Source organism: Drosophila miranda, chromosome XR, assembly GCF_003369915.1.
Source record: "Drosophila miranda strain MSH22 chromosome XR, D.miranda_PacBio2.1, whole genome shotgun sequence".
In the NCBI taxonomy this organism is placed as follows: domain Eukaryota; kingdom Metazoa; phylum Arthropoda; class Insecta; order Diptera; family Drosophilidae; genus Drosophila; species Drosophila miranda.
In genome coordinates, this window is record NC_046674.1 from 7,660,826 (window position 1) to 7,684,875 (window position 24,050).

Sequence of the window (24,050 nt, forward strand, 5' to 3'; positions counted from 1 at the left end):
TTACAGATCATATGGTTCGTCATTCAACTTAATTTGGCTTTAAGTTGAGAATTATAATTAGTTGTCAGTGGATGGGTTGATGTTGATGTTGATGGACCCCCATCTCTGTTCCATCCATTCTCTAGCCGCTGTTCACCTTGACTTTGCATAGCGAACGAGCAAACGAGGGAACGAAACGAACGACTTCAGTAGCTAGATAAGCGCTCAAAAGATAACGCGAAAAACTAAGCACCAAAAAAGAAGGAATGAGTGGAAAGACCGACTTGAATACCGACTACAAAATACCCATTAACCATGTACTGTTTAGGCTGAACAATGTTGAAAGGGGAATATTTGGAGCTTGGTGTGTGAACTTCTTTGTATCTAAATGTGAACAACATATATTATAAATTAAGTAAACCCTTTTCGATATCCATATACCCTTTGCACTTTGCACAGGCAATTTTGGGTATAAAAAACTCCACCAAAACAGAAACAAAGAGAACGAGCGCAGCAGAAAAGCAGCGGCAGCGGCAGCGGCAGAATCGTAAGCAACATCAAGGAAGAGAGCACCATTTGAGGGCAAACCTTTTCTCTCTCTCTCTCCCTCTTTCCCCACCCACCCCTTTCAACTACTGTCTTAACTAAGTGCTGGATGGTGTTCTCTCTCCGCCTCTCCCTCTCTCCGCATCATCTCTTTGCAGCACAATTAAAAAAATTGGATTAGCGGCTGCAAAAAAAGGTTGAGCTGAGAAAAGAAAAGAAAAGCAAGATAATAGAGTGCAAAGCGGCGACCGCTAAACCCAGAGAAGAAGCGAGCGAAAAAAAAAACTACGCTGAAACTAAAGCCAAATCTGAAGTGTCTCGCGGTTGGCACGTCAACAGGCGGTCGACGTCGACGTCGCTGTCGCTGTCGTCGCTGGCAGATTACGCCGGCAGATAATTAAAATCGTAACTACGTTTACGGTGGTGTCCGCACAGTGGGTGCGCTAGGTATGCGCTAAAAACAATTGAAGGGAATCACAATTGGGCCACAATCACGCAGATCTGGGCCAATTTTTGGTTACGAACTGTTCCTTCCGTCCTCTATTATTCCATTATAAATGCTATCCTCCTTAGATACTCTCACATTTTTCACAATTATTTCCACTGACGTTGCACTGACTTTCACAGCCCACTGTAATTTGCACATGCCTGTGTCTATGGCTAAGTAGAAGCGAGGCGAAGCTCTCTTTCTGGCAAGTACTTCGTACTTCGCACTAGCCGCGTTGAAAATGAGGTTTTTCTTGCCCCCCACTAACCCCTCCAACAGCTGCTCTTTTTTTGCACACTAGATATAGAGCTGAGTGAATTAACTCATTCTTATTTCGCCATAATAAATTCCACAGCATTCATTATTTGCATATTAAAAGGTAAATAAAGAGTAGAGCAGCAGAAGAGTAAGTTTTAGCTTTAGTTTCGGTTTTAGTTGGGGCATGTTGGGGCCGTCTGTTTTATGGGGTAATCATAGGGTAATGCAATTCAAACTAATTGAGCGACAGCTGACAGAATGAAGGAAGGTCTATGCGGGTACTATGTGGAGCGGTACTAGATGATAATTTGCTGTCAATGATTTTTGGGTCAACAGGTGATAGATGGCCCACGAAATGCAGCTTTCATAGGGTAAAGTATAGAAAGTGATCTTCTGGGGAGACATATTTTCCCCTTGGGCATGCAATTTTCCTTAATGATTGCAAATAAATTACATATTTCTCTCCTCGTAATTTGCCAAAAATTGAACGCCAACGATATGCTTCCTTCTGGCCCCAACAAAATGACCGACCCACAGAGTGCTTCCCTGGGAAGACTCGTCTTGTATCGAGATTTATTTGCACAATTCCGGTTTTTGGATATTCCCTTGCCTCTCCTTTAGAGTCTTTTTTTTGTGTGTGTATATTTTCACTACTATTTGCTCATCTCACAGGGACAGGGGACAGGGGACAGAGATCCTCAATAGGAGCCCGAACCTGACGTTTCGTGAGAGCCCTGCACTCCATAACGAAGCAGCGGCCAAAGAGGAAGAGCAGACAAGGAGAGCGAATGAGATGGAGACAGGCACGACAGCTGTTTCCCGCTGAAGAACATTTGACACTGAGATTTTTTTGAAGAAGCAGGGGCGCCCACAGTGGAGCACACCACACGAAAACCATAAAAAAAAATTGAAGATTGTCCATTGACACTGACACAGTGACACGCAAAAAAATCAATAGTATTTCAAAACAAATTGCAATTTTAGCAGAGTCCGTCGTCTAGTTAACATTATTAACCATGTTTATGCCTCTTCCTCGATTCGTTTTGCACAATTATTTCCCACTTTATCGGCTATTTTGTATTTCGTTTGATTTTTTGCTAAACACTTTGGATCTGTTTAGTATTTCCAATTACCATTCCGTTTGTTGGTTAAAATATCATAAATGTTGCCAACAACAACACGCCAGGGACGAGGGGTAGCCAGCAATAGCGGGGGTGCGCGTATTTTTACGTTTTTCTTAACTCACACGACACGCGACAAACAACGGAGGCGACCGGCGACGACTGAATTCGAGGGTGCTCGGGGAGCAACTGAAGGCCCCAAAATGCCGTGGAGCAACTGAAAGCCCCAAAATGCCGTGGAGCCGCTGAAGCTCCCAAAGTGGAAGAAGGCAAGCAACAAAAGTGCAAGAAGATGAAGAAGAAGAAGCACGGGCAAAGTGTAGTGGTGTGAGAGAGAATCAGCCAAAGCCAAAGCCACGGTGAGCGAGAGAGCGGGAACAACAACGTAAGCAGCCATAGAGACGATAGCCAACGGTGCATTTATACAAGGTAAGGTGGTACTCTCTGTTTTGTGATAAATGTTTAATGTGTTGTACATGCTGCATGTTATTTTTCCTGATCATATCAACCATTTCGTCGCCTGAGAAAGTCTTTCTCTCCCTCACTCTCTCTCTTTGCTCTCTGCAGACCGCAGACCTTGAAAATAAAATCTTTTGATCGTTTCTTGGGAATGACTCACCTTATATTCACACACACCTTGCGTTAGCCGCGTAAGACAAGACGCGGACGTTTGGGTTACGTTGCGTTACGCTACGTAAACCTCTTGAGGCAGGTTGGATTGCGTGCAGGTGTGTGTGTGTGTATGTGTGTGTGTGTATGTTTGTGCCTGTGGCCAGGCTGCACCTTCCTGCAACACGTTGTTGCTGCTGCTGCTGCGTTGAACTGCAGCTGATAGTCGATTTTCAGGGCCTAAAAATAGCCCAGGCTGCGCGTGTGCCACAATTTGGCTTTATCGTTGATTGAGCGTTAGCCTATCATTAGCTGGACATTCGCTGGGTGCATACTCCTATGGGTGGGTGTATGTGTGTGTGTTTGTGTGGAGTGCAAAACTTCATTTAGGACGGGGGGGACAATGTATTGCATTTTGGGAGCGGGCCAAAAAGAGTTATACGTTCAATTGGCAGCCATGCGTTTAACGGTGGGGCCAACACATTCGATATGCCACTTAATGGCCTATCGATTGCTTCAAATGCCGATTAGGCTTGGCGATAGAGTAAATAATTTTTTTTGTTTTTATAGCCGGTGGATTGTTTAATGGGACAGTTTAAGTGGGTTGGAGGTATTTAAATTGGGTTAAAGCTTGGAGGAGTATGACATTAAAGTGCTTGTTTATTAATCATTACATTCGAGTAATATGTGCTTCCGTTAAAGAGGGAAAGGGAAAGAATCAGAAAAACATATGTACATATGTCCGTCTACCGTTTATTTCTACGCTCAAGAGCGAGAGGGATGGATAGATAAATACACAGCAGCAGCTTCAATGTTACATATTTCCTCAGAAATAAAAACTTAACACTTCACATCTAATGGGAGTTTCCCCAAGTTCAGAGTCAAACAAATGTCGATTCAGACTTCAAATATGTTAAAACTACAACATAAATAACAAAAAACCAACTTGGTTTGTCTTTGGAGACATGATAGTACACGAACTGATAATAGAGTTGTCACCCATTGCCTTGAATAACAACAATGCGAAGAAGACGACGAGAAAGAACGATGAAAAGAGAGATGGATAGCACTGGGAAGATGCAGAGGAAAAGACAGACACCGCACAGTATTCAACAGTGGGATGGATGAACAGACATCAGACAGATCTGACTCATCCGCGAGTGTTTTGTATTGTTTTCCACCCCATTAAAATTGTGTCTCTTTTGCCTTTGCGCAATTATTTGCGCGATAAACGAAACTAAATGTCTTTTATAATGTAATTTGCGTAATTTTTTGGCTTGTTTTTTTTTTGCTTTGATTTTCACGCATCAATGCCGTTTGGCTATTTTGGGCTAGCGATTCATGCGAGAGGCAGAGACAGAGACAGCCACCGATGAAGGTTCAGAGGTGAAAAAAGAATTTGCGAGAGAGCGGGACAGATTGACGGCGGTTCAGAGGTGACAACAACAGACTTTGTCTAGTGAGAGATACCTCGTACCCCGCCCCACCCCTCATGCAAAAGTTGAATGGACTTTCGATTTTTAATGTTCGACGGGGACTTATTTTATGGCCACATTTGGCAGCACAAAGTCAACAATTTTGCGAGTACATAAGCAGCGAATCGAATACATATGTACATATAAATAATTGCAATCTCACTTTGTTCCCTCTGTTAAATGCTAACCCCACACAGTGGTGGGGTTACTGGAATTTACAGTTATCTTTGCTCTTTCCCACTTGATTTGGCTTTATGTTCATGTTAATTGCATTATGACCCATTTAGCCGGGAGTCTCTTCTTCTGAGATTCCCTTGTTGGCGCGAACCCATCCCATCAAACTGGAGCGCAGAACCGAGATCCAAATTCGCCGGGAAGCGACCCGCTGACTGCCCCGCAGACAGAATGTAATTAAGTGGGAATTTTTGCGTGATTTTTATACCCTTTGCTGGTAGGGGGCTATGGCACTCACGACGGGTAGAGACATCTCGACTACTCTATAAATGTGAACATAAGTATTATACTCTTGAATAGTACATATGTATGTTTTAAAGCTCTCATTTATAAAGCTTTACACGTCTGTGTATTTCTGGGAAAACTAGTCGAAGGACGGTACTGCAAGTGGGGCGGCACCCAAACCAACTCTTAGTTTACATTAATTTGCTCCGAAGTTATATAATTCGGCATAGAAAAGTGAACCAGTCAGATTAACAATACCCTTTTACAGGGTATTTCCAGCCAGTACTAGTTATTATGTGTTTTTTCTTTTTGCTGTTCCGCATTTTGTTCTGGCATTTTTGTGCGCATTGTTGTTAGTGTGGGAGTGAGAGCGCACGAGAGCCTGCGGATGGCGGCCTACGGCTGACTCACAGGGCCCCCTCTCCCTTCCACAAACCACCAGAGATCTCAGACACTTGAGGACTGCTGTCATTCGGGACCGAATCTGGCGCGCGAGAGAGATGCCAGATTCTGATAACTGAAGAATTGGGTGTGAGCGAGCGCACCTTGACTGGCCCTGCCTCTGCGTTGCCCTTTGTCATATGAGCTTACAGCTGCAGTACAGGGTAATTGATACAGTGGGTGTCATAAGTCCTGCCGATAAGGCCATTGAATGTGAAAGGCAGTTCGGGAAGGTGGGGCATCATCAACCGAATGACTAGATGTGAGTAAGGGCTTCCGCTGATAAGTGACTAGCTAATATGCTCTGCCTATATCTGGAAAAGTGAGTAAGGGTATCTGTATAAATAAACAAAGGCGTAGGCGTCACGATAGATATATCGTAACAAGACGAGACGCCGGGCAGGCTGCCAAAAAGCCTGCAATCTGCTTAGAAATCAAGAGTGGGAGAGAGAGGGTGGTGAACCACTTACCCTCCGCTGTTGCTGCTGCTGATGGTGCTGCTTTGGTGGCTCGTAAAAGTTGCTGCCATTCTCCAACCACTCCACATCTCTGCAAGATCAAAATAGAGAGAGAGAGAGAGTGCATTAGCAACCACATGTTCGACATTCACCACACAACAAACGACAGAAAGCACTCTCTCTCGGAGCTTTCGCTCTCACGCTACTCACCTTTGCATGCGCTGGATGACCGGCCTCTGGGCGGTGCTATCGTGGATGCGCACCTGATCCGGCGTGATCTCCTCCAGGAGGAACATATTCTTGCTGGCCAGAGAGGAGCTCTCCTCCAGCAGAAACATATTCGTGCCGCTTTCCGGCGTCGCATCGCTGCTGCTGTTGTTGTAGAAGAGCGGACTGAGCGGCCGGCAAGCGCCACCCAAAAGCTCGTCGATATTCTGATGCCGCGAGATGAAAAGCTTCTCGCCGGGCCGCCTCACCTGTGGGGAGAAGCGTGGCTGCAGCGATGTCGGTGGCGCTGACTGCGCTGCCGGCATGTGGGCTCTTCCCATTGGAATGTTGTCGTAGGGCGAGGGACAGCGCGGTCGCTGCTCTGTCGGCACAGGACTGGCGCACTGCCCCAGTGGCGGCGGGCGTTCGGTGTAGGAAAAGTGGAAGGAGCTGCTCAGCTCGTGTGGCGTGTCCAGTTGGTGCTGCTGCTGCTGCGAATTCCTGCGCCTTAGATCTGTCTCATCTCTGCCCTGCTGCTCCTCTTCCTCCTCCTCGTCGCTGCTGGCGTTGGCAGCGGCAGCAACTGCAACTGCTGCCGACTGCGCTGCTTCTGGCTCGTCCTGCAGCCACCAGGCCCGCTCTCCCGACTCCCAGTGCTTGATGATGCAAGGCGGGGGTGTGGGTGGCTTCACTGGCGGTGGTTCCATCTCTTTCTCTTTCTCTTTCTCCTTCTCTTTTTCCTTTTCACTGTCCTGCCACCAGGCCCGCTCTCCGGACTCCACGCGTTGGACATTGAACAGCTTTTTGGTGGGTCCGGACATCCACCAGTGCTTGGGTCCCTCGTCGCTGTGGCTTTTTGAGTTGGAGCTTTTGGAACCACTCGGTAGTTTCAAGGTCACCTCCACATGCGTCTCATTGTTGATGTTGTTGTTGTTGTTCTCGTCCTCGTGGTAGCCATTTGAATGGAGAGGGGACTGCAATTGCGGGGGCGATTGGGGCAGAGATCGGGACTGCGGCGGTGACTGTGGCAGGGAACGGGTCTGAGGTGACTGCGACTCCATCTTTGCCTGAGACTGGGGCTGCTGTTCCTGTTCCTCCTCGAGCCACCAGGCATCCTGCTCCGGTGAGATGCGGCTCCTTGGCATCTGCTTGACCTTGGATATCGTCTCCAAGTCGTGATCCTGGCTACTCCAGTGACTGGGATCATCGTCCAGCGGGTTCAGAGTCTCCTCTGCCAGCGTATCATCATCACCCTCATCATCCGCCTCACTACGGCGCAGCCACCAGGCCTGCTCCTCACCGGAATCAATGTGCCGTAGCCTATAAGCAGGCATTTCCCCGTTCTGATTGTTCTGATCCAAAGCGGAGGCTGTGTTTATCTGGAGACTGGTGTCCTGCCACCAGCTGGGCTCCTCTTGGCTGGGGTCCTGCTCGGAGGTGGTGCTCAGGCTAGTGTCCTGCGTGGTGGTGGTGGTGCTGCTGCTGCTGATCGTCGTTGGGGTGGTGGCAGTGGTGATCCTTGTGGTGGCGGGACAGCGCGTACTCGAACTGGGGGTCGTCAGTGGGGATCTCGTTGAGGTATTCGCTTCGCTCGTGGGCGTCGTTTTTGTCGATTTCGTTCGCGGTTCGTTCGTGTTAAGATCTGTGGCCAGACTGATCGATGGTGGGGCCTCCGGCTCCCCAGAGCTCTCCGAGCTTTCGAGGAAGATCGGTTCACTATTTGCGTCTTGCTGACGATTTGCGAAAAAATTCGACACCGACGAGAGCTTCTGCAGACGACGCGTTTGTGGCGATCGGTTCGGTGGTGGTGCCGCCACCGGACTCTCATTCGGTTGGGGATCGTGGCCCTCTAGTGAAGGTGACTCAGGTGCTGGCGTATTCGATTTGCGGCTATTTTGGTTGGGCAACGATTGGCCGGCATTGCCGGCAACGACCTTGCCTTCTTTGGGCGTCTTCTTTTTGCTCTGTTTTTTAACGGTCTTCACCCGCTGCTCGCTGTCCGAGGCGGAGGTGGAGGAGGCGGCCGCGGAGGACGAAGATGTGCTCTGACGACTACCCGTTGAGGAGGACGTTTTGCCATTGCTCAGCTTGGAGCTCTTCTTTCCGGAGGAGCCAGCCGAAGCCAAACTCCCCTCAGAGCCCGCACTGGGCGAGCGTTCTAGTTGGGCGGACCCTCCATTGGTCACCACGTCCTCGGACTCCCCGCCACTGGGAGTGCGCGATTTGCGCGGCCTGTCCGTGGGTCCCACATTCAGGGAGCTCTTGCGGAAGTCCTTGTTGGGCCATTTGACGGCAGAGCTGCCCGAACTGGAGCTGGAGCAGGTCTTGGTGGGTGATTCGCTTTTGGTGGGTGCTGCTGGTGGCTTATTGGCCAAATTCTCCACGGAGGACTGACGTGAGGCATTCAGACGTATGGCCTTGGGCGGAGAGAGCTTCGATTTGCTGGCGGAGGCGGAGGACAACTTGGCGGAGCTCCCATTACTCAAGGAGCCATTACTCTTGGACGGTGGACTGGGGACCTCCGCTGGTGACTGTGACTTCCCCTCCACGGAGGGGGACACGGACTTGTTGGACAGCGGACTGGCACTGTAACGGAGGCTGCTGATCCGATCCCTGTGCGGACTGTAGGTGGAGCTGAGGCTGCTGCTGCCACCGCTGTACCGCAGATATCGCGTGGAATCGTCCATCCTGTCCGATTGGATCTCCTTTTCCAGCATCTGGCGGGGCTTCGTCGATCGCTGGATGGTCTTCTCGATGGTCTTGGCAATGTCGATGCGGCGCGTACGCTGGACGGTGGTACTCCCCGGTGGCGTGGGCGAAGTGGCACGCGTAACCACCGACACGGAGACGAAGGTTTCCTCGGGCTGCAGGTCCTGTGCAACCTTCTTCTGTTCCTGCTCCTTCTCGGGGCTGGCCTGCTGTTTGCCCTTTGGCTCTTCCTCCCTGGCCTTCTCTGGGGGACTTGCGGTGACCTCCTGCTCCTTCTCCCTGCTGGCCCTGGCTCGACTGGCCGTTCTCGCATGAAAGTCGCTGGTGGTCAAGTAGGAGATGGCACTGCCATTGCTGCTGCCATTGCTGATCCTTGAAGCGGCGGGGCCAAAGCGACTGCCGTACCCATTCCTCGCACCCGACGACGAGGAGGAGGTCGAGGTGTTTCCACTGCGATAGGTGGCCCCCAGCTTGCTCCTCCCGCTGTCGATGACTGGACTCGGATCCCTCGATTTGCCTCGATTCGTGTGCTCCAGGGCCACGGGACTGGGATCCCTGGATCTGCCGTACTTTCCCAGTGTGCTGCTGCTCGTCCCAGCTCCCCCCGTGTACCGCTTAATGGGACTGCTCCGCTCGCTGGCGGCCGTCTCCTTGGGCTCCGTCTTGGCATAGCGACTCACGTAGCTGGTGACGGGCGGTGGGGCTGCCGATGTGGGTGGATCTCGCTTGAGGCGGTATGTCCCGCCCGAGAATGATGGTCTGTAGGCGCTAGGCGTGGCCAGGGAACTGTAACGCGATGTGGAGTCGCCTCCAGCTCCATACTGTAGGGCGAGAGAGGGTGAAAGTGAGTGGGTGAAAGGTGAGAGTATTATTAATAGACTCACCGAAGAGCTGCCGGTTTTGTAAGAGCTGCCCAGGCTGGACTTCCAGGGTGTCTGCAGAAGAGAAGGGAATTGGGATTATTCGCTGAATTTTCAAGATTATATTTATAATTGTAATTACACTCCAAAATATTCATTTGCGATGAGTTCTAATGGATCGCTCTAATGGTTTCAGATTTTTTTATTTGGAAAACAACTATTATACCTCCTTCATCGTGTTCTTTTACCATTATATCTACCTTAACTTCAAATATCTTTTGTTAAAAGCTCGCACACACAATAAGATATATTTGATCCATCCATTGAACAATTTTCATGAGAATCGAACCACCTCTAGATTAAACAGATATGATATTGCAGCTTCATCGTCTCCTCGTATACCACATTCTCTCATTGAGTATTTCTAGTCTATTAATTTCCATGGACATATTCTTTTGTATATTCTTGGTATTATTCCTCGAAATCTTCATTCTCTTTTCTCATTGAAATTGAAATTGATAGGGGAAGGAATCACAAGGCATGGCTTTGATTGATTGGCGCACTTAGACCATAACAACAATTGACTCCCGGCATCCACCCCCCCCCCCCCCCCCCCCCCTCCTGTTCGAAGGGGGCAACTTTCTCAATGAGTTGTGCACTCGACAATTATTCGCACACATTTCATCATCATCATCAGGCAGCCACGCAGCCACGCTGCCAGGCAGCCAGGCATCATCATCAGTCGCCGCATCAGCCTCTGTCTGAAGAGAACATCAACACCATCAGACGATGCCAAAGAATCTCCCCCAACTTTTCCCATTGGATCCCCAATGCTATTTGTATTTTTGGGGGCTTCTGCTGCTGCTGCTTCTTTGAACTCGCTTCAATGCATTTTCCCTTGCCTTTGGCTCTATTTCATTTTCAATTAAATGGCGCTGTAGCACGCGTTTTTCAATTAATTTGGACGTGTAAACAGATTCATTTCGATTATTTCAACATCTGCCTTCTAATCTCGACCGAGCATCGGCGGGCATTAGAAAATCTCTCGCCCTCGTCCTCTACATAAAGCGACAGAGACACATCTTGGCCACGAGCATACATACATGCATATGTACATATAAATATTTAGAGAACCCCCGTGTTCAGGTGGATCCAGGGGGACAGACAGATAGAAAGGTAGACGGACAGACCATTTAATATTGCAAAATTCATGTCGACTTTTTATAGATTTTTGGCACAGCAAAAAGATCTTTTGCACCAATTAATGCAGCTGATATTTAATGAGCAGTTGAAATGCTGTTGAACCCCCACTAAATTGACAGAGACACGAGCAATATTGGCGCATTATACGAGTGGAAAGCAGCATTGTACTTTGTGTGAAATCATTTAACAGTCATTTATTGTTATATATATTCAATTTTTGGGATATTTTGGAAGACATTTTGGCTGTACCTGGTACCTGTCCAAAGAATGACAAAGATCCCATCTTATATCCCATTTTATATCACACTAATCACACTGATCATTTACCAAGTGAATGATGGAATATTCCATTGAAAATTCCTCAATTCAATAGTGGCGCCAAGTCCCCCTCAAAATCTCCCATGACATATATCAGGGAACAAAGAATAATAATAATCTTGAATTCTTCCAGCGACCGCCCAATGAGAGAACTAACAAAGACAGAGAGAGAGAGAGAGGAAGCCATGAAGACGGATAGAGAAGAGGAAGCCGGAGAAGACTGAGAAGAGACAGCAAGACAGACAGTCTCGGCTAATTGTTTTCGCTCAGTGAAATGGAATGCCAAATACACAAATAGCCCCAACAATGTGCAAAACAAGCAAACGGAGACGACACTCAGCATCAGACTCAACCGGAGAAAAGTCTGGGGATAGAGATAGATGTGGATGTAGATGTGGATGTGTCTATGGATGGATCGTCTCTGGAATGGGTTTGCCATGTGCCAGCCCCGCTCTCTGGAGTGGAGTGCGTACTTCTCTGACAGCGTTATTATGTGGACTCAATTAGGGACGACCCCAGACACCAGGATGCGCTATAAAGCGCCTGTCTGTCAGTCGACCGAGTCTATAAAGCACACATAAACCACTCGCAAGCTATAACTACGAAATATATGTATCTATCTATGTATCTGCGAGTCCAACGATCTCAAGTATTCGCGTGCCATGCGTCCGATGTCTGCCAGACATATGATTTATTTATAAACGCTTTTCCTACATTTCGCTCTGTCAAAAGTGTCGAAAAATGCGTTTTACAAAATTCAAATGTGTAAAGATTTATACAAAATAAAAGTGAAAACAAACGAAAATGAAAACTACACAAAAAAATGTCCATTTCCCAAAAAGTAACAAAATGGTATAGACATTTAAATTTATATATGAGTCTCAGATCTTGATGTGGACATGTGGACAGATCAGGTTGTCAAGCTCATGCCTAATCAGCTCCGGTCTCTTGATCCTCTTTCCGCATATAGGCGAAGTCGTCGTCCGATGCCTTGTCCTGGTGCATCTGCATTGGCTTCCTTTGTGGCGGCTTGGTGGTGAAGGGTCCATTGAAGTTCACATAGATCTCGTCCGTTGAAGCCAGATCCAGGCCGAGCTTTGTCAGATCTTCCCCAAACACCAGTCGGGTAGTCTCCGGATGGGTGTGGGTAGCCCGCATGGCCGCGAGTAGACCCACAATCCCATATTGATCTAGGATCATGGAACTGGGAATGTTAGTAAACACCCCATCGGCATTGCTCCGAATGCCTTCGCTCTGGGAAGGTGCCGTGGGCGCCGTACGATGGGGCTCATAAGAGGGCTGTCCGAAGATATCCGAATACGAGGGCAGTGTCGGCATGCGGTGGTACAGCTCTGGAAAGAGCTTTAGCTCCCAGTCTTTCGCACTGTGGCCAAACATAAAGGCGAAGGTATCGTTGGGCACTGCCTTGCGTGACGATCCCTGGCCGTCAGACGACTCTGGCGGGTAGCCATCACTGATTGGCTTTTCTGCAGCTTTTGGCTCCTGGTACTGGGCATATTTCGGATCGATGATATAGTATGGCAGTTTGAAGATTGCCTCCATGTCGCCGCGTGGCTTCAGGTTGCAGGTTGCAGGTTCCTCGTTGAAGGGTGGAACCTCGTTGAAGGCTGGCATCTGGTCATTAATTAAATCCTGTGGGCGGTAACAGATTGTTTCGGGGTCAGAGAATGATCCTTGGTCGTCGAGTGGCCCCAGGTCGCCGATTGGCCCCAGGTCGCCGAGTGATGCATTGTTGCAGAGTGGAGCCACCTGGTCGGAAAGTGAAAGCAGGTCACAGAATGGCCCCAGGTCGCCGAATGATGCATTGTTGCAGAGTGTCTCCTGGTCGGAAAGTGAAAGCAGGTCAGAGAATGGTCCGGAGCTACTCATCTCCTGCAGATGGCAGAATGTTTCCTTGTCAGATACCTCAAAAGTCGACTCATGGAACGACTCTGGGCCAAAGTCAATGCCACAGGTCAGCTCCTCGTCATCGAATGAATGCAGGTCGTCAAGCAAATAGATCTGGTCGGGGTTCGGCTGCTGTTCAAGCTGCTCCAGGTCGCACCTTGGCACCTTCTTCGGGGCACGGATTAAGGCCGGGACAAGTGTCGGCTTCTTGAAAATGAACGAAAGCGAAGTCTTCTTTGCCAGCAGCTGCGGCAGCTTTGCCTGCTTTGCCAGCTTTGGCAGCTGTTTGGGCTTCTGGATAGATTCTTCGGCTTTTTCAGAGCTGGACTTTTTCTCATTTGAGTTTTTCGAGCCGCTGGCGGGGCCACTGGCGCTTTTGCTTTTGTTGGTTTTCTCTTTAGTTTTGTGGCTGCTAATTTTGTGGATGTTGATGCCGTTGTAGGTGTCGTGCCTCATCTTGCGCAGCATTGCTATGGATGCGGCATTTCCATGATAACGACGTGGCATGGCTGCGTTCTTACTTTTCTAGATTACTTGTAGACTGTAAAAATTGCCTGGGAATATGGCAATCTTTGTGCTCTTTCGAATTTGTAATTTTTTTTCATGTACGCTCAAATAAAGATAAACTAAAACGATTTCAAAGCACGCTTTGATAACAATACTATCGAAAGTACTTTCAACACTTGGATACAGTGCTGTAAACGATTGTTTAAACGATTTCTTACCATTTTCTGCTTGGTGAAATAATGCATGTTACTTTTGTACAAGAAGGAATAATAAAAATAATATTTATAAAAAATAATGGGAGCAAACGTTCAATCTTCAAATATTTTTGGAGCTGCAAAGCGGTGGAGAGCGTGAGTCGATAGCATTTTCCTGTAGTAGGCATTTCCAACACTTGAAACAGTGCTGGAATAATACATATCAGCTTTTTCTTACATTGAAAACAAAGTAAACGTAATTTAAAAAAAGAAAAGAAAGCAAAAACCATGAACGACAACAACAGCAGCCAATCTGATGATACTTTGGAGCGTCCCAGCTTCGATCCCAAGGATCACGGCCTAGACAATTCCTTCCGTCTGACACGCTTTGCCGACGTAGGGCCAGCTGGCTGCAAGTTGCCCCAGAATGCTCTTTCCAATGCGCTTTTTGCATCGGGTCTCGCCCATGAGGGGGAGCCGACAACCGTGGTTCAGGATGAGATGCTTCCGGTTGCATCAGCTGTGCCCCGACTCGGCATCGGCTACGATTGCTCTGTGACTCCGCTGCGAAAAGGCGTATACTGGCTGGTGCAGGCAACCAGCCTCTTCTACCCCATCATCGATGATCCCTATGTGATGGGCAAAATCGCCTGTGGCAAGCTGCTCAACAATCTGTATGCCATGGGCGTCAGCGACTGCGACAACATGTCGATAATGCTGGGCGTGAGCAGCAAGATGACGAAGCAGGAGCGCGATGTGGTGCTCCCTTTAATGTTGAGCGGCTTTAAGTTCCGCGCCTCTGATGTTGGCGCCCCAATTACTGGAGTCCGGACCATAGCTAATCCCTTGTGCTTCCTGGGCGGACAGGCCTCGACTGTGTGCCAGATGGACGGGTTCATTGAGCCGGGATACGCTATCGCCGGCGACGTCCTGGTTCTGACCAAGCCCCTGGGCACACAGCTGGCCCTCAATGCATACAAGTACATCGCCGGCAAGCGAACGTGCTGCAAGCGAATGGAGCTGAAACTCACCGACGAGGAGCTGCAAGAAGCCCATCACCAGGCCATCAAGTGCATGGTCCGCCTCAATCGCGTGGCCGCTGGTCTCATGTTCAAGCACAATGCCCACGGGGCCACCCACATTGGCGAGCTGGGTCTCCTGGGGCATGCCGAGCACCTGGCTTCTCTGCAAAAGAACGAGGTGAGCTTTTGCATTTACAACCTGCCATTGATCAAGAATGTGGAAAAGTTGGCCAAGACCACCGTCGACGCCAATAACCAACTGTTGCAGGGTCGGGCCCCCGAACATTCGGGAGGTCTGTTCATCTGCATGCCACAGCAGCAGGCTTCTGCCTTCTGCAAAGATCTCAAGAGGCTGGATGGCCATTCGGCCTGGATCATCGGTATGGTAGTGAAGGGCAACAAGACCGCACGGCTTGGCAAGAGCCCTCGTGCCATTCCAGTGAATAATGAATAAACACTGTTACATTTTATAATTAATTCACAACAAAATAAACTATGAAACATTAAAATTGTCCAAAGAATTATACAAGTGGGAAGGGTTACGATTACAGATTCGAGTTTCGAGAGCAGCAGTGCCACGTCCTTGCTTCCAATTGATCTGAGATGTATTCCTCGAGTCTTACAGGATTGATGGGTCTATCGCTGCTCCCCGCTCAAGACTCCCATTCGCTTCGAACAAATTGCATGGAGATTCACACTTTGTTAATTAATTAGGTGGTGCGTGCTCCGCGGCGGCTCTCACAGGGAACTTTCGACTTTATGCGTGTCATAAATATTTACAACTTCCTTCTGGCCATAAAAATCTTCAACAAAGTACCAAAAGCCAGGAACACCAACAAGAACACAAGAACTCTGACTGCGTCACCCGTAAAAGAAGCACAGAAACTATTTTTTTCCAACATTTATAGACCCAAAGATTCTAAAAATAATTGGGAACTGATGCTGAAAGAGATCTCGGTGTAGAGGATGGAGTAGGAGAAAGGTGGACTGCTGATGGGAGAGATGGAATGGAGACTTGTTGTTTTCCGGCCATAAATTGATTGGTTTATTAGTTTGAGAGGGTCACAAAAATATTTAATTGATTTATGCAGCGTCGTGTCAGAAGACGTCCCAAAAACTCATAAAGTTGATGTCTAGGAACAAAAGGATGTAATGAGCGGAACATGAATGGAATCAGAGGAGAATCTTCCCAGGGGATTAACGACTTGAATGTTAGGCCAAATGATTGTATATGAATTATAGGAACATTGCCCTTACACCCAGAGAAAAAAGCGCTGACAATCGATTAGATGAGACTTAAAAATGTATTCAAAGAGATTTTATCAGAGTGTGGAAATTGTAAAAAGAAAGTGATTCCACTTAAATTTAGATTCTCCTACAAAATGAATATATTATGTACTAGGTTAGGTTAGTCCGGACGGCCCTCAGCGGGGCCACACATAGGCCATTATGGCCCTAAGTTATCCGGATAGGGGGGTATAAACCGTCGGGGTATTGTTTATGGGACTTTTTCGCATAGGCCCGTAGTGGCTGTGGCGTCCTCTTGGAGGCTACTATATACTAGATAAATCACTTTTATCTGATTGATTTTTGATATTTTCCATGAACAGATTAAGATTGCAAAAATGAATGATACAAGCATACTCTTAGAGCGTCAGAGAGTTAATCTACAGCCATTTATTATAATAACACTGACATTGACTACTCGAAATGCATCAAAAAATCAAACAAATATAAATTATTTGAAAATATATACTCTCCCCATGAAAAATAAACCAAAAATCAAGTTAAATCATTTGAATCCACTGCCAGAAAGATCATCAGCGTACATTGTGCATATACACATAAAAGTGATTAATTCAAGCTCATTCATTTGACCATTTGTACGTGTACTCATTCATTCGTTCTCTCATTCAAATTTTACAAAGAACCCAGCCACACCTAGGCACAGCATAATTTGAGATGCTGCCTGGAAAATGAGAGCAATTAACTGGGCAAAAGTCAGACAATGAGCTAACTTTTAGGTAAATTGTTTATCAATGGATCTGGAGGCACAAAAGCACACTCACAGATACGCAAAAAAGCAAGCTCATAGATACATTTTATCTGGCTACGTGTGAGGTAAGGCAACAAATTAGAAATAAACAAAAATCTGTGGATGGTAGGAATTGCAAAAACACACAAAAGCGCACAGAACACCAAGAGATCGCGGTACACAGATACACTGGGAGGGATCACAGATACATAGCGGCTACACGGATACCCCAGACACAGATGCAGTGCGGATACAGATAGTTGGCTCGGCATTAACTTGTACGATTACTTACATAACTGCGATAGGAAGACATTACGTTGTTGTTTTTGGCGAGCGATCGCTGCCGCCTTTGGAGCAATCAGAATTCTATCAGATACTGAAATCTGTATAGTTTATTTCGGTTTATCTTCACTGGGGCTTTCCTTTCTTTTTGCTGGTAATCCAATCTGGCACACACTTGTCTGCGACGAGCGAAAAAACAAAATACACCACTATCTCGAACCACTGACGACAATTACGAAAGCGTATCTGTCGGATGCATGGGGCGGTCGCCGCTCAATTGCAATAGATGCAAAATAAATTAGATACATTTACTGAATTCGCGCGCGTGCGACAAATATTTCTCTCCCTCTCTATCTCTCTCTCTCTCTCTCTCTCTCTCTGTCGATTCTTGACTCTGTTTTCCTTTTCGATTTTCTTGCTTTCGGCCAACTTTCTTTTCTTTTCTTTATATATCTTTTTGATTTTCGTTTTTTCGCCGCTCCGAGATTGGGATCTTTGTGTGTGCCACTTTACATAATCCGCCGGCACGCACCGGCCAGGTTGATATACATATATGTAGATACTGATGTATCTAGAGCTGTAGAGCCAGAGAGCTATATAGAGAAGGTATGGTATGGAGCTATAGAGCTATAGTGCTCCTCATCCTCATCCGATCTATTTGAGAATGCAGCCGGCAAATGCGACGACACGGGACGGGAATCAGATGCGAACGATGCGATACGATGCGCGTACGGCGGACGACACGTCACGAGGCGTTTTATTTATGCCTTGATATTTTTCTTATTTTTCATCTCCACTTTTCGTCCGCCCCACAACTTTTGTTTCCTTTTATTTCATTTTACTTTGGGAGCAGGCAGGCAGGCAGGCAGGCAGAATGTTGAGATTTTATTTATAAATTTAGCAACATTTACACACACTCATTCTCACTCACAGATTATTTTGTCGCAGAACGCGAACGCGAACGATGCGATTTTTCGGTATTTTCAGTTTTTCAGTTTGAAATTTTCCCGATTTTCCGTTTTGGCCCGAAGCGTGTGTGCGACTCGGCGCGTTGTCAAAGGAAAACTGTCTGGCCCGGCCGCTGGGAAAATATATATTTTCTTGCCGAGATTTTCCCTCGCACTGAACACTGCGTGAAAAGCTGAGCAGAGAACAGTCTCTCGTCTCTCGTCTCTCTCCCTTTCTCGCGTTGGGTGTTGTGCGTGTAGTATTTTCGGCAGGCACGAGAGCAGCATAGCGGAGAGATCGCCAACGATCGCCTCCTCCTCTGTCGATGATCGCTGCGTTTGTAAATTGCAATAGAGAAATAAATAAAAGTTCTTAGAACACTCTCCCAGCAAAGGGTATCAGCATTACGAACAGAATGTTTGGTATACCTTGAGGATCATCCGGATCCGGATCACGAAGGACTTAGGATGTGATCAGTGTACCGAAATGCTCTTCTTCTGCACCACCAATAGGTCTACAAATATTTCATATAAAATATATTATATTTATAGTGATAATGATAACATTTATTCCAACAACAGAAATCAATTGAAAAGTGCTCACAATTTACCACATTTTTTATAACCAAACTACTACTGCTGCTCCATTTAAGGACATACATATCAATACTACCAAAATAAACATATCATTCATCATTGTACCGGTTTTTACATAGATGATCCTCCATCTCAAAGAAGAAATAATTATTTTCTGCTTAGAGTATTCGCAGGATCGGCCGATAGCTATCTTCATGATTTCCCCAGTATTTCCCGTATGTATGTATCTATCTGCTCAGTCGTATATCTGGCAGAAATCGGCCAACCCGGCTATATGTACTGCTTCCCTTTCCTTCCATTCGTTTTCTACAAATTCTTGTAATACTCAAAAGTGTTTCGCATTTATATCTGGGCTATGGAATGAACAGCATCATACTCGTTGATATGGTTCCTTGCCCATATTCCCATCTATAATTAGATAAATAATTTAATTCAAATATATTTTTGTCTTTGGGTGACTAATCGATGAGTGGGCCAACCCGCAGATGGAGGGGAAGATGCACAAAATGTATCCAGCACAAACAAAAACAAAAAAGTATCTCAAACAGTGTGCAGCAGATGATAATTGCCGCCAACAGATACAGATGCAGTCTGTCATGTTTCGGTCGGCAAGGGAGGCCATCACTCGACGAGGGGTTCTATGAACTTATGAATGAGATGATGAACTGTCCCTGTCCTGTCCCAATGGATTATGTTTTATTTTTTTGGGCTAGGAAAATACGATTTACCTGTTGACCTGTTTGCTTGACTTTTGGATTGCCATGGAAGCTCCTTGCTAATTCCACATCCATTCAGATTCCCACTAGCTCAGGTCATGGCGCCCAAGAGCTCTGGCATAGATTCTGTACACACATTCACGCCCTGCGCCCTCCCCCCGGCATTCTGGCTCATTTGTGCATCGCAGATATGGACCCTCCCCAAAAAAGAATATATCACAGATATCATACTGTATACAACGACACATACTGGGTATATGCTGATATTTGTTCTGGTTTTAAAAATAAAAATCTTTGTGCCACTTTTGCAGTTGCCGCTGCCGCTGCCTCTGCCTCTGGCAGTCACCGGAAGCGTGCGGCTAACAAAGATGACGTCTAAACAGAAAATGAAACGGGGAATTCGTGGGTTTTTAGTGAAAACATTTAAAACTAAATATGCGCAAAATGCCAAAAACCATTCAAATGAAAGATAATGCCTTGCCCCAAGCCATCCAATCCCATAAATCAGAATGGGCGACAGAGAAACAATACTAAAAGTGGGGTATAGGTATATGCATCCAAAAGGCGGCATCAATGGGCTAATAGCAGGCCAGCCCCAGGCAAAGTGGCTCGACACTTTGACGAAAGACATGCCAGAGTAAGAGTGCAGTGGCAGTGGCAGGAGCAGGGAAAGGGAGCAACGGGAGCAACGGGAGCAACTGCGGAACGGGGGCCAAGACTTAACCCAATCTGACCGACAGATACAAATAGCTTTCAGCGCTGCATTAAAAAATATAAAAGATCCACAACAGGCGTGTGCATTTCGCATGCTTTCCACAAATATTTTCATTTTCCCAGTGCGTGCTGCAGGCGGAGACGCCAACGCCAACGCAACCCAGAAAAAGCCGAAAACTCTGAAAGCTGAATGCAAACAAATCAGAGAGAGAAAGACAGAGAGAAACACCACTGAGAACTCTATGGATGAAAGGACTATAAGATACCCTGTAGCCAGGAACAAAGAGAGGCTGATCTCTACTAAATCTGACAGTAATAATGCTACAAACAGGATAATGATAGATATTCAAGATACGATCTATACACATGTTCATTATTTTGTCGATATTTCAGTCAAAATACTCTCTGAGCCCTGGACCCTTCCCATATCAATAAAGCAAACGCTTTATTCTGCCTGTTACAATATGCCCATTTAATATCCCTACAAGTAGCAGGGTATGATGAAAAAAAACAGAAAACTAGAAATGAATTTTGGGCAGGCAATAAAAAGAAATACACCGACAGCCATAAAAGTCAGACCCGGCAATCCCCGGGAGCAACAGTCGGGGCAGCTACAAGCCAGCAGTGAGCGAGGTGCACACACACTGCGGTCGGTCAATCATACTGATGTTCACCAGAGTTCCAATGGGATCCAATGCGAGATCTCTTCTCCATCTCCATCTCCATCCGCATCCCAGTTTCCCAGATCTCTAGCCTGCTCTGCTCTGCTCTGCGGCTTTCAATCATTTTGTGCGCTTCTCAAATTTGTAATTTATGTCTGGGGCCGTTTGGGGGCGTGCCTCCAGCGACAGATTATGCAATGAAACGATGCAAACGCTAGTTAATAAAACGAATGGTGTGCCGGGGCAGGGGCAGGGGCAGGGGCAGGGATCCTATGGGGAGGAGGGACAAACAGATGCAATTTGTTTGGTGGCACATAAAATCCAAATAAAAGAAAATTGTTTTGTTGTACGCAAGGCGGAAGAGATTGGTTTTGGGACTCTGAAGTGATTATTTCTAAAGGCACTATAAATGCCAGAAATTATATTAAACAAAATCACATTTTATGTATTGTGCCAATTCTCCATAATTTCGTATACCATATGGAAAAATTCAAGGGAAATCCGATTCAACAGGCGGTTTCCCCGTATGGCACGCGCAAGCCATAAAATATTTCCTTGTCGTACATCAAAAAGTATTCCTTGTGGGGTCGGACTTGTTCTGCGATTCTGCCCTGTCACTGCCAAATAAATACCATAGACCCCCACCAAATTGTAGATAATTATCGCTTTTTATTTTTATTTTGTTGTAGTTCAGTCTTTTATTTACATCCCATTTTCCGCTCTGCTGTCGGCGGCTGCTGGCTGGCTATTGCCACATTTTCGTCTCGCATTTTTCCACATTTTCCACGGCTCGCGTTCTGTGTGCTAATATATAATTTAAATATTGTATGCTGCTGTTCTTAACCAGCCTCACTGTGTGTTGCAATCTGCGAGGGGCCTTTTGTTTGCTTTTCCGACACAAATTTTGGTTTCACGATGGACTGGGGATTTGATCGCTTTTTCAAGGTTGCATTTGGCTGGAGCTGTTGTTTAGAAGTGTGTGTCTGGGTCTCAAGTATTTTTCTTGTGGCTCTTTCATGAAAATATTACGTATACGCATTGCGTATACGCCGTGAAGGCAGTGCCAGAGGTTAGAAGGGGTCTTGGGAGTTGAAATTGGCAACCAAACTGTTCAAGAATGTATGTTAAATCTATTCGGTCCATAGGTATCATCTTAAAGCATTAAATCTTAAATCAATTATTTCCTTTGGAAACCCCTTCTAAACTTATGCCACTGCCTCAATCGATCTTAATCGGATGCAGCTTGTTGATTTTTGTAGATATTTTTTTATGGGGCGTACTTGGGAATAGCTTATGTCTGAATGCGCTGAAAGGCAACTGAAGAGGCGTTCTATTATGCTCCATTTGAAGTGGATTATAATTCGATTTGGCAAGCACTGACAGTTTTTTTCCTGCGATTTGCTTGGAATCTACACATTACAACATATTATAAACAGGGGGTCTTTGATTCTAAACAATTTTCAAAATCAAATATTGCACACCTAACCGCCAAAAAGGAAAAAGCTTATAGCCCAAAACTTTCGATCGAGAAATAGTTGTAAGAACTTTTGGCAAGTGTTGCCAGCTGAAATCGGTTTTATATACGTGTCTGTCTATATATATCATTTCCACCACAAAGGCAGGCGAAAAATGCGAGGAAAACAAAACGACAAGGCGGAACGCAAAGAACTCGCGAAAATGCGAAAATAAATCGAAAGAAGCAGAAGTAAAAATAAATTCGGGAAATTAAGAAGAAGCCCCAGAACTGTACGGAGTGTGTGGTGATAATTGAGAGATTAATCAGAGTCCAGGAAATTGATATACTTTCCCCCAGAACACGGGAACTCTCGTTAAAATGGTACTGCTCTTGGTGCACCTACGGCGACTCATTCTTCTGCTGACCGTGGTCCACCTGTGCGGGGCGGTGTTCCGGCGCTTGATCACCGAACGACACCACGCCTACGTGCTGCAGCCCTATGGCTTCCACGGAGTGGGACGCCTGCGGAGTGGCAGCTGGTTCAAGGAACCGCTCCATGTCCAGTGGTGGGCCTATATATACACCTGCTACGGCTATTTGGTGCTGGTCAACTACGTCAATATGCGGCGGCTGACCAACCTGATTGAGTTCTTCCTGAACTGATACTCGTACTGTTTTTCGATCGATTTTACTTATTTTTAATCTATGTATGATATAGCTACAGACGAAAAAATGTATTGTAGGCCCTGGACTTAACAAATAATGGATGCCCGATATTTCAGATATGGATATGCCTACTTTTTACTTGAATTCTTCATTAGTTTTTACGAATAAAAGATAATGCTGGGGGACACTGCGTGGCACGATCGAATTAAACAAGATTTTTATTCTTTAATTTTACATCTCTGCTACAGATCTATGCTGATTCTACATGCTTTTTACATAGATTTTTAAAAGAAGCGGAGAGCGCCGTCTTCGCGAGTAGTAATGAGAAACAACCAAATGTTTCAACCATGTAGTGTACAGGTTTGCCGCAAACTGCAGCAGCGCCACTATAGCGGCAATATATGGAACCTAAAGTGCCAAGCTTTCAATATTTTTCATACCCAGTACTCGAAGAGTTTGGGGATATATTAGTTTGTTTGTGAATGTGTGTAATACCCAAAAGGAAGCGTTTCCATTCCCATAAGGTATATATATTCTTGACCAGCCGCAACAGCCGAGTCCATATAGCCATGTCTGTCTGTCCGCCTTGTGTGATGCCTAGTTCTCAGAGACTATAAGATCTAGAGCAACCAAGTTTTGTATCCAGACTCCTGTGATATCACACTGTTACAAGTGTGGGACACCCCATTCCGTCCCGAACAAGGGACGAAAATCTGTGGTATTCATAATTTGGAAAACCAAAAACGCAGAATCATTGAAAATGATCAGAATGAATATCGATCAAATTGCCGAACCTGGATCAGATCGGATCATTATTATAGTCACAATAAACAAATCCATTTGCATTGGCTACGCTACCACTTCCACCCGCTCACTCTTTCTCTCTCTCGCTCTTATTCGTGCAGTGTGCTCCCATGTTGGAGGCAACACAACACGATAGCAACACAGCTGGTGTTGGTGTGAGAAGTGAAAAAGAGGGAGACAGATGTAGCGGAATACACAATATTTATTACCGGAAGAATGGAAACAGATAAAGTATTCAAAATTCTAATAAAATAGGTTATTGGGTTGAAAGGGGAATGCAAGAATTAACATTAGAACATAACTAGGGGTCGTGCTTCTCCTCTTTCTCTCTATGTTGTTCCCATCTCTCATGACAAGTGCGAGCAAAATTCAGAAAGATTGTGGAGAGATCAGCATGAATGAGATAGAGA

At 46.2% G+C, this 24,050-nt stretch overlaps 3 protein-coding genes across 11 annotated transcripts in view; 1 reads left to right on the forward strand and 2 right to left on the reverse strand.

The window, feature by feature from the left end:
- Positions 1–17,444, reverse strand: part of LOC108152288 (FH1/FH2 domain-containing protein 3) — a 47,311-nt gene extending 29,867 nt beyond the window's left edge. For 2 of the 7 annotated variants that reach the window (XR_001774814.2, XM_017281506.2), the window contains exons 1-4: positions 17,089–17,443; positions 9,634–9,684; positions 6,044–9,570; positions 5,846–5,924 (exon numbers count right to left, since the gene is read on the reverse strand). Coding sequence is in view for 3 of the 7 variants with exons in the window: in XM_017281506.2 (XP_017136995.1) it covers positions 5,846–5,924; positions 6,044–9,570; positions 9,634–9,684; positions 17,089–17,109 (3,678 nt within the window). In the remaining 4 variants the exon portion in view is untranslated. Of the gene's footprint in view, positions 1–2,403; positions 2,561–5,845; positions 5,925–6,043; positions 9,571–9,633; positions 9,685–17,088 lie in introns of those variants that run through there. The other 5 variants (XM_017281508.2, XM_017281507.2, XR_001774815.2 and 2 more) reach the window with 3 other exon arrangements.
- On the reverse strand, positions 11,980–13,654 carry LOC108152289. The gene is made up of 2 exons (XM_017281511.2): positions 13,057–13,654; positions 11,980–12,972 (listed from the first exon to the last, which is right to left on the reverse strand). The coding sequence occupies exons 1-2, from the start codon at positions 13,543–13,545 to the stop codon at positions 12,061–12,063; spliced, it is 1,401 nt and encodes a 466-aa protein (XP_017137000.1). The 5' UTR covers positions 13,546–13,654; the 3' UTR covers positions 11,980–12,060.
- A 4,879-nt stretch (positions 17,445–22,323) lies between the features above and the next one.
- LOC108153198 lies at positions 22,324–23,033 on the forward strand. Of its 3 annotated transcripts, none has more exons than XM_017283019.2 (2): positions 22,324–22,460; positions 22,528–23,033. In XM_017283019.2, exon 2 carries the CDS (start codon positions 22,549–22,551, stop codon positions 22,831–22,833), a length of 285 nt encoding a protein of 94 aa, XP_017138508.1. In that variant the 5' UTR covers positions 22,324–22,460; positions 22,528–22,548; the 3' UTR covers positions 22,834–23,033. The 3 variants fall into 3 exon arrangements, with proteins under 3 accessions (XP_017138508.1, XP_017138507.1, XP_017138506.1); XM_017283018.2 differs by having other exon boundaries at positions 22,325–22,474; XM_017283017.2 differs by having other exon boundaries at positions 22,326–22,467.
- The last annotated feature ends 1,017 nt before the right edge of the window (positions 23,034–24,050 follow it).

What these genes read in the sequence shown, in the direction of transcription:
- LOC108152289 (XM_017281511.2), bottom strand. Translation starts at nt 13,545, where the DNA reads ATGCCACGTCGTTATCATGGAAATGCCGCATCCATAGCAATGCTGCGC. An exon ending in TCCATGAGTCGACTTTTGAG is followed by an intron (nt 12,973 to 13,056) that starts GTATCTGACAAG and finishes CTTTCCGACCAG; the next exon opens with GAGACACTCTGCAACAATGC.
- LOC108153198 (XM_017283019.2), top strand. Translation starts at nt 22,549, where the DNA reads ATGGTACTGCTCTTGGTGCACCTACGGCGACTCATTCTTCTGCTGACC.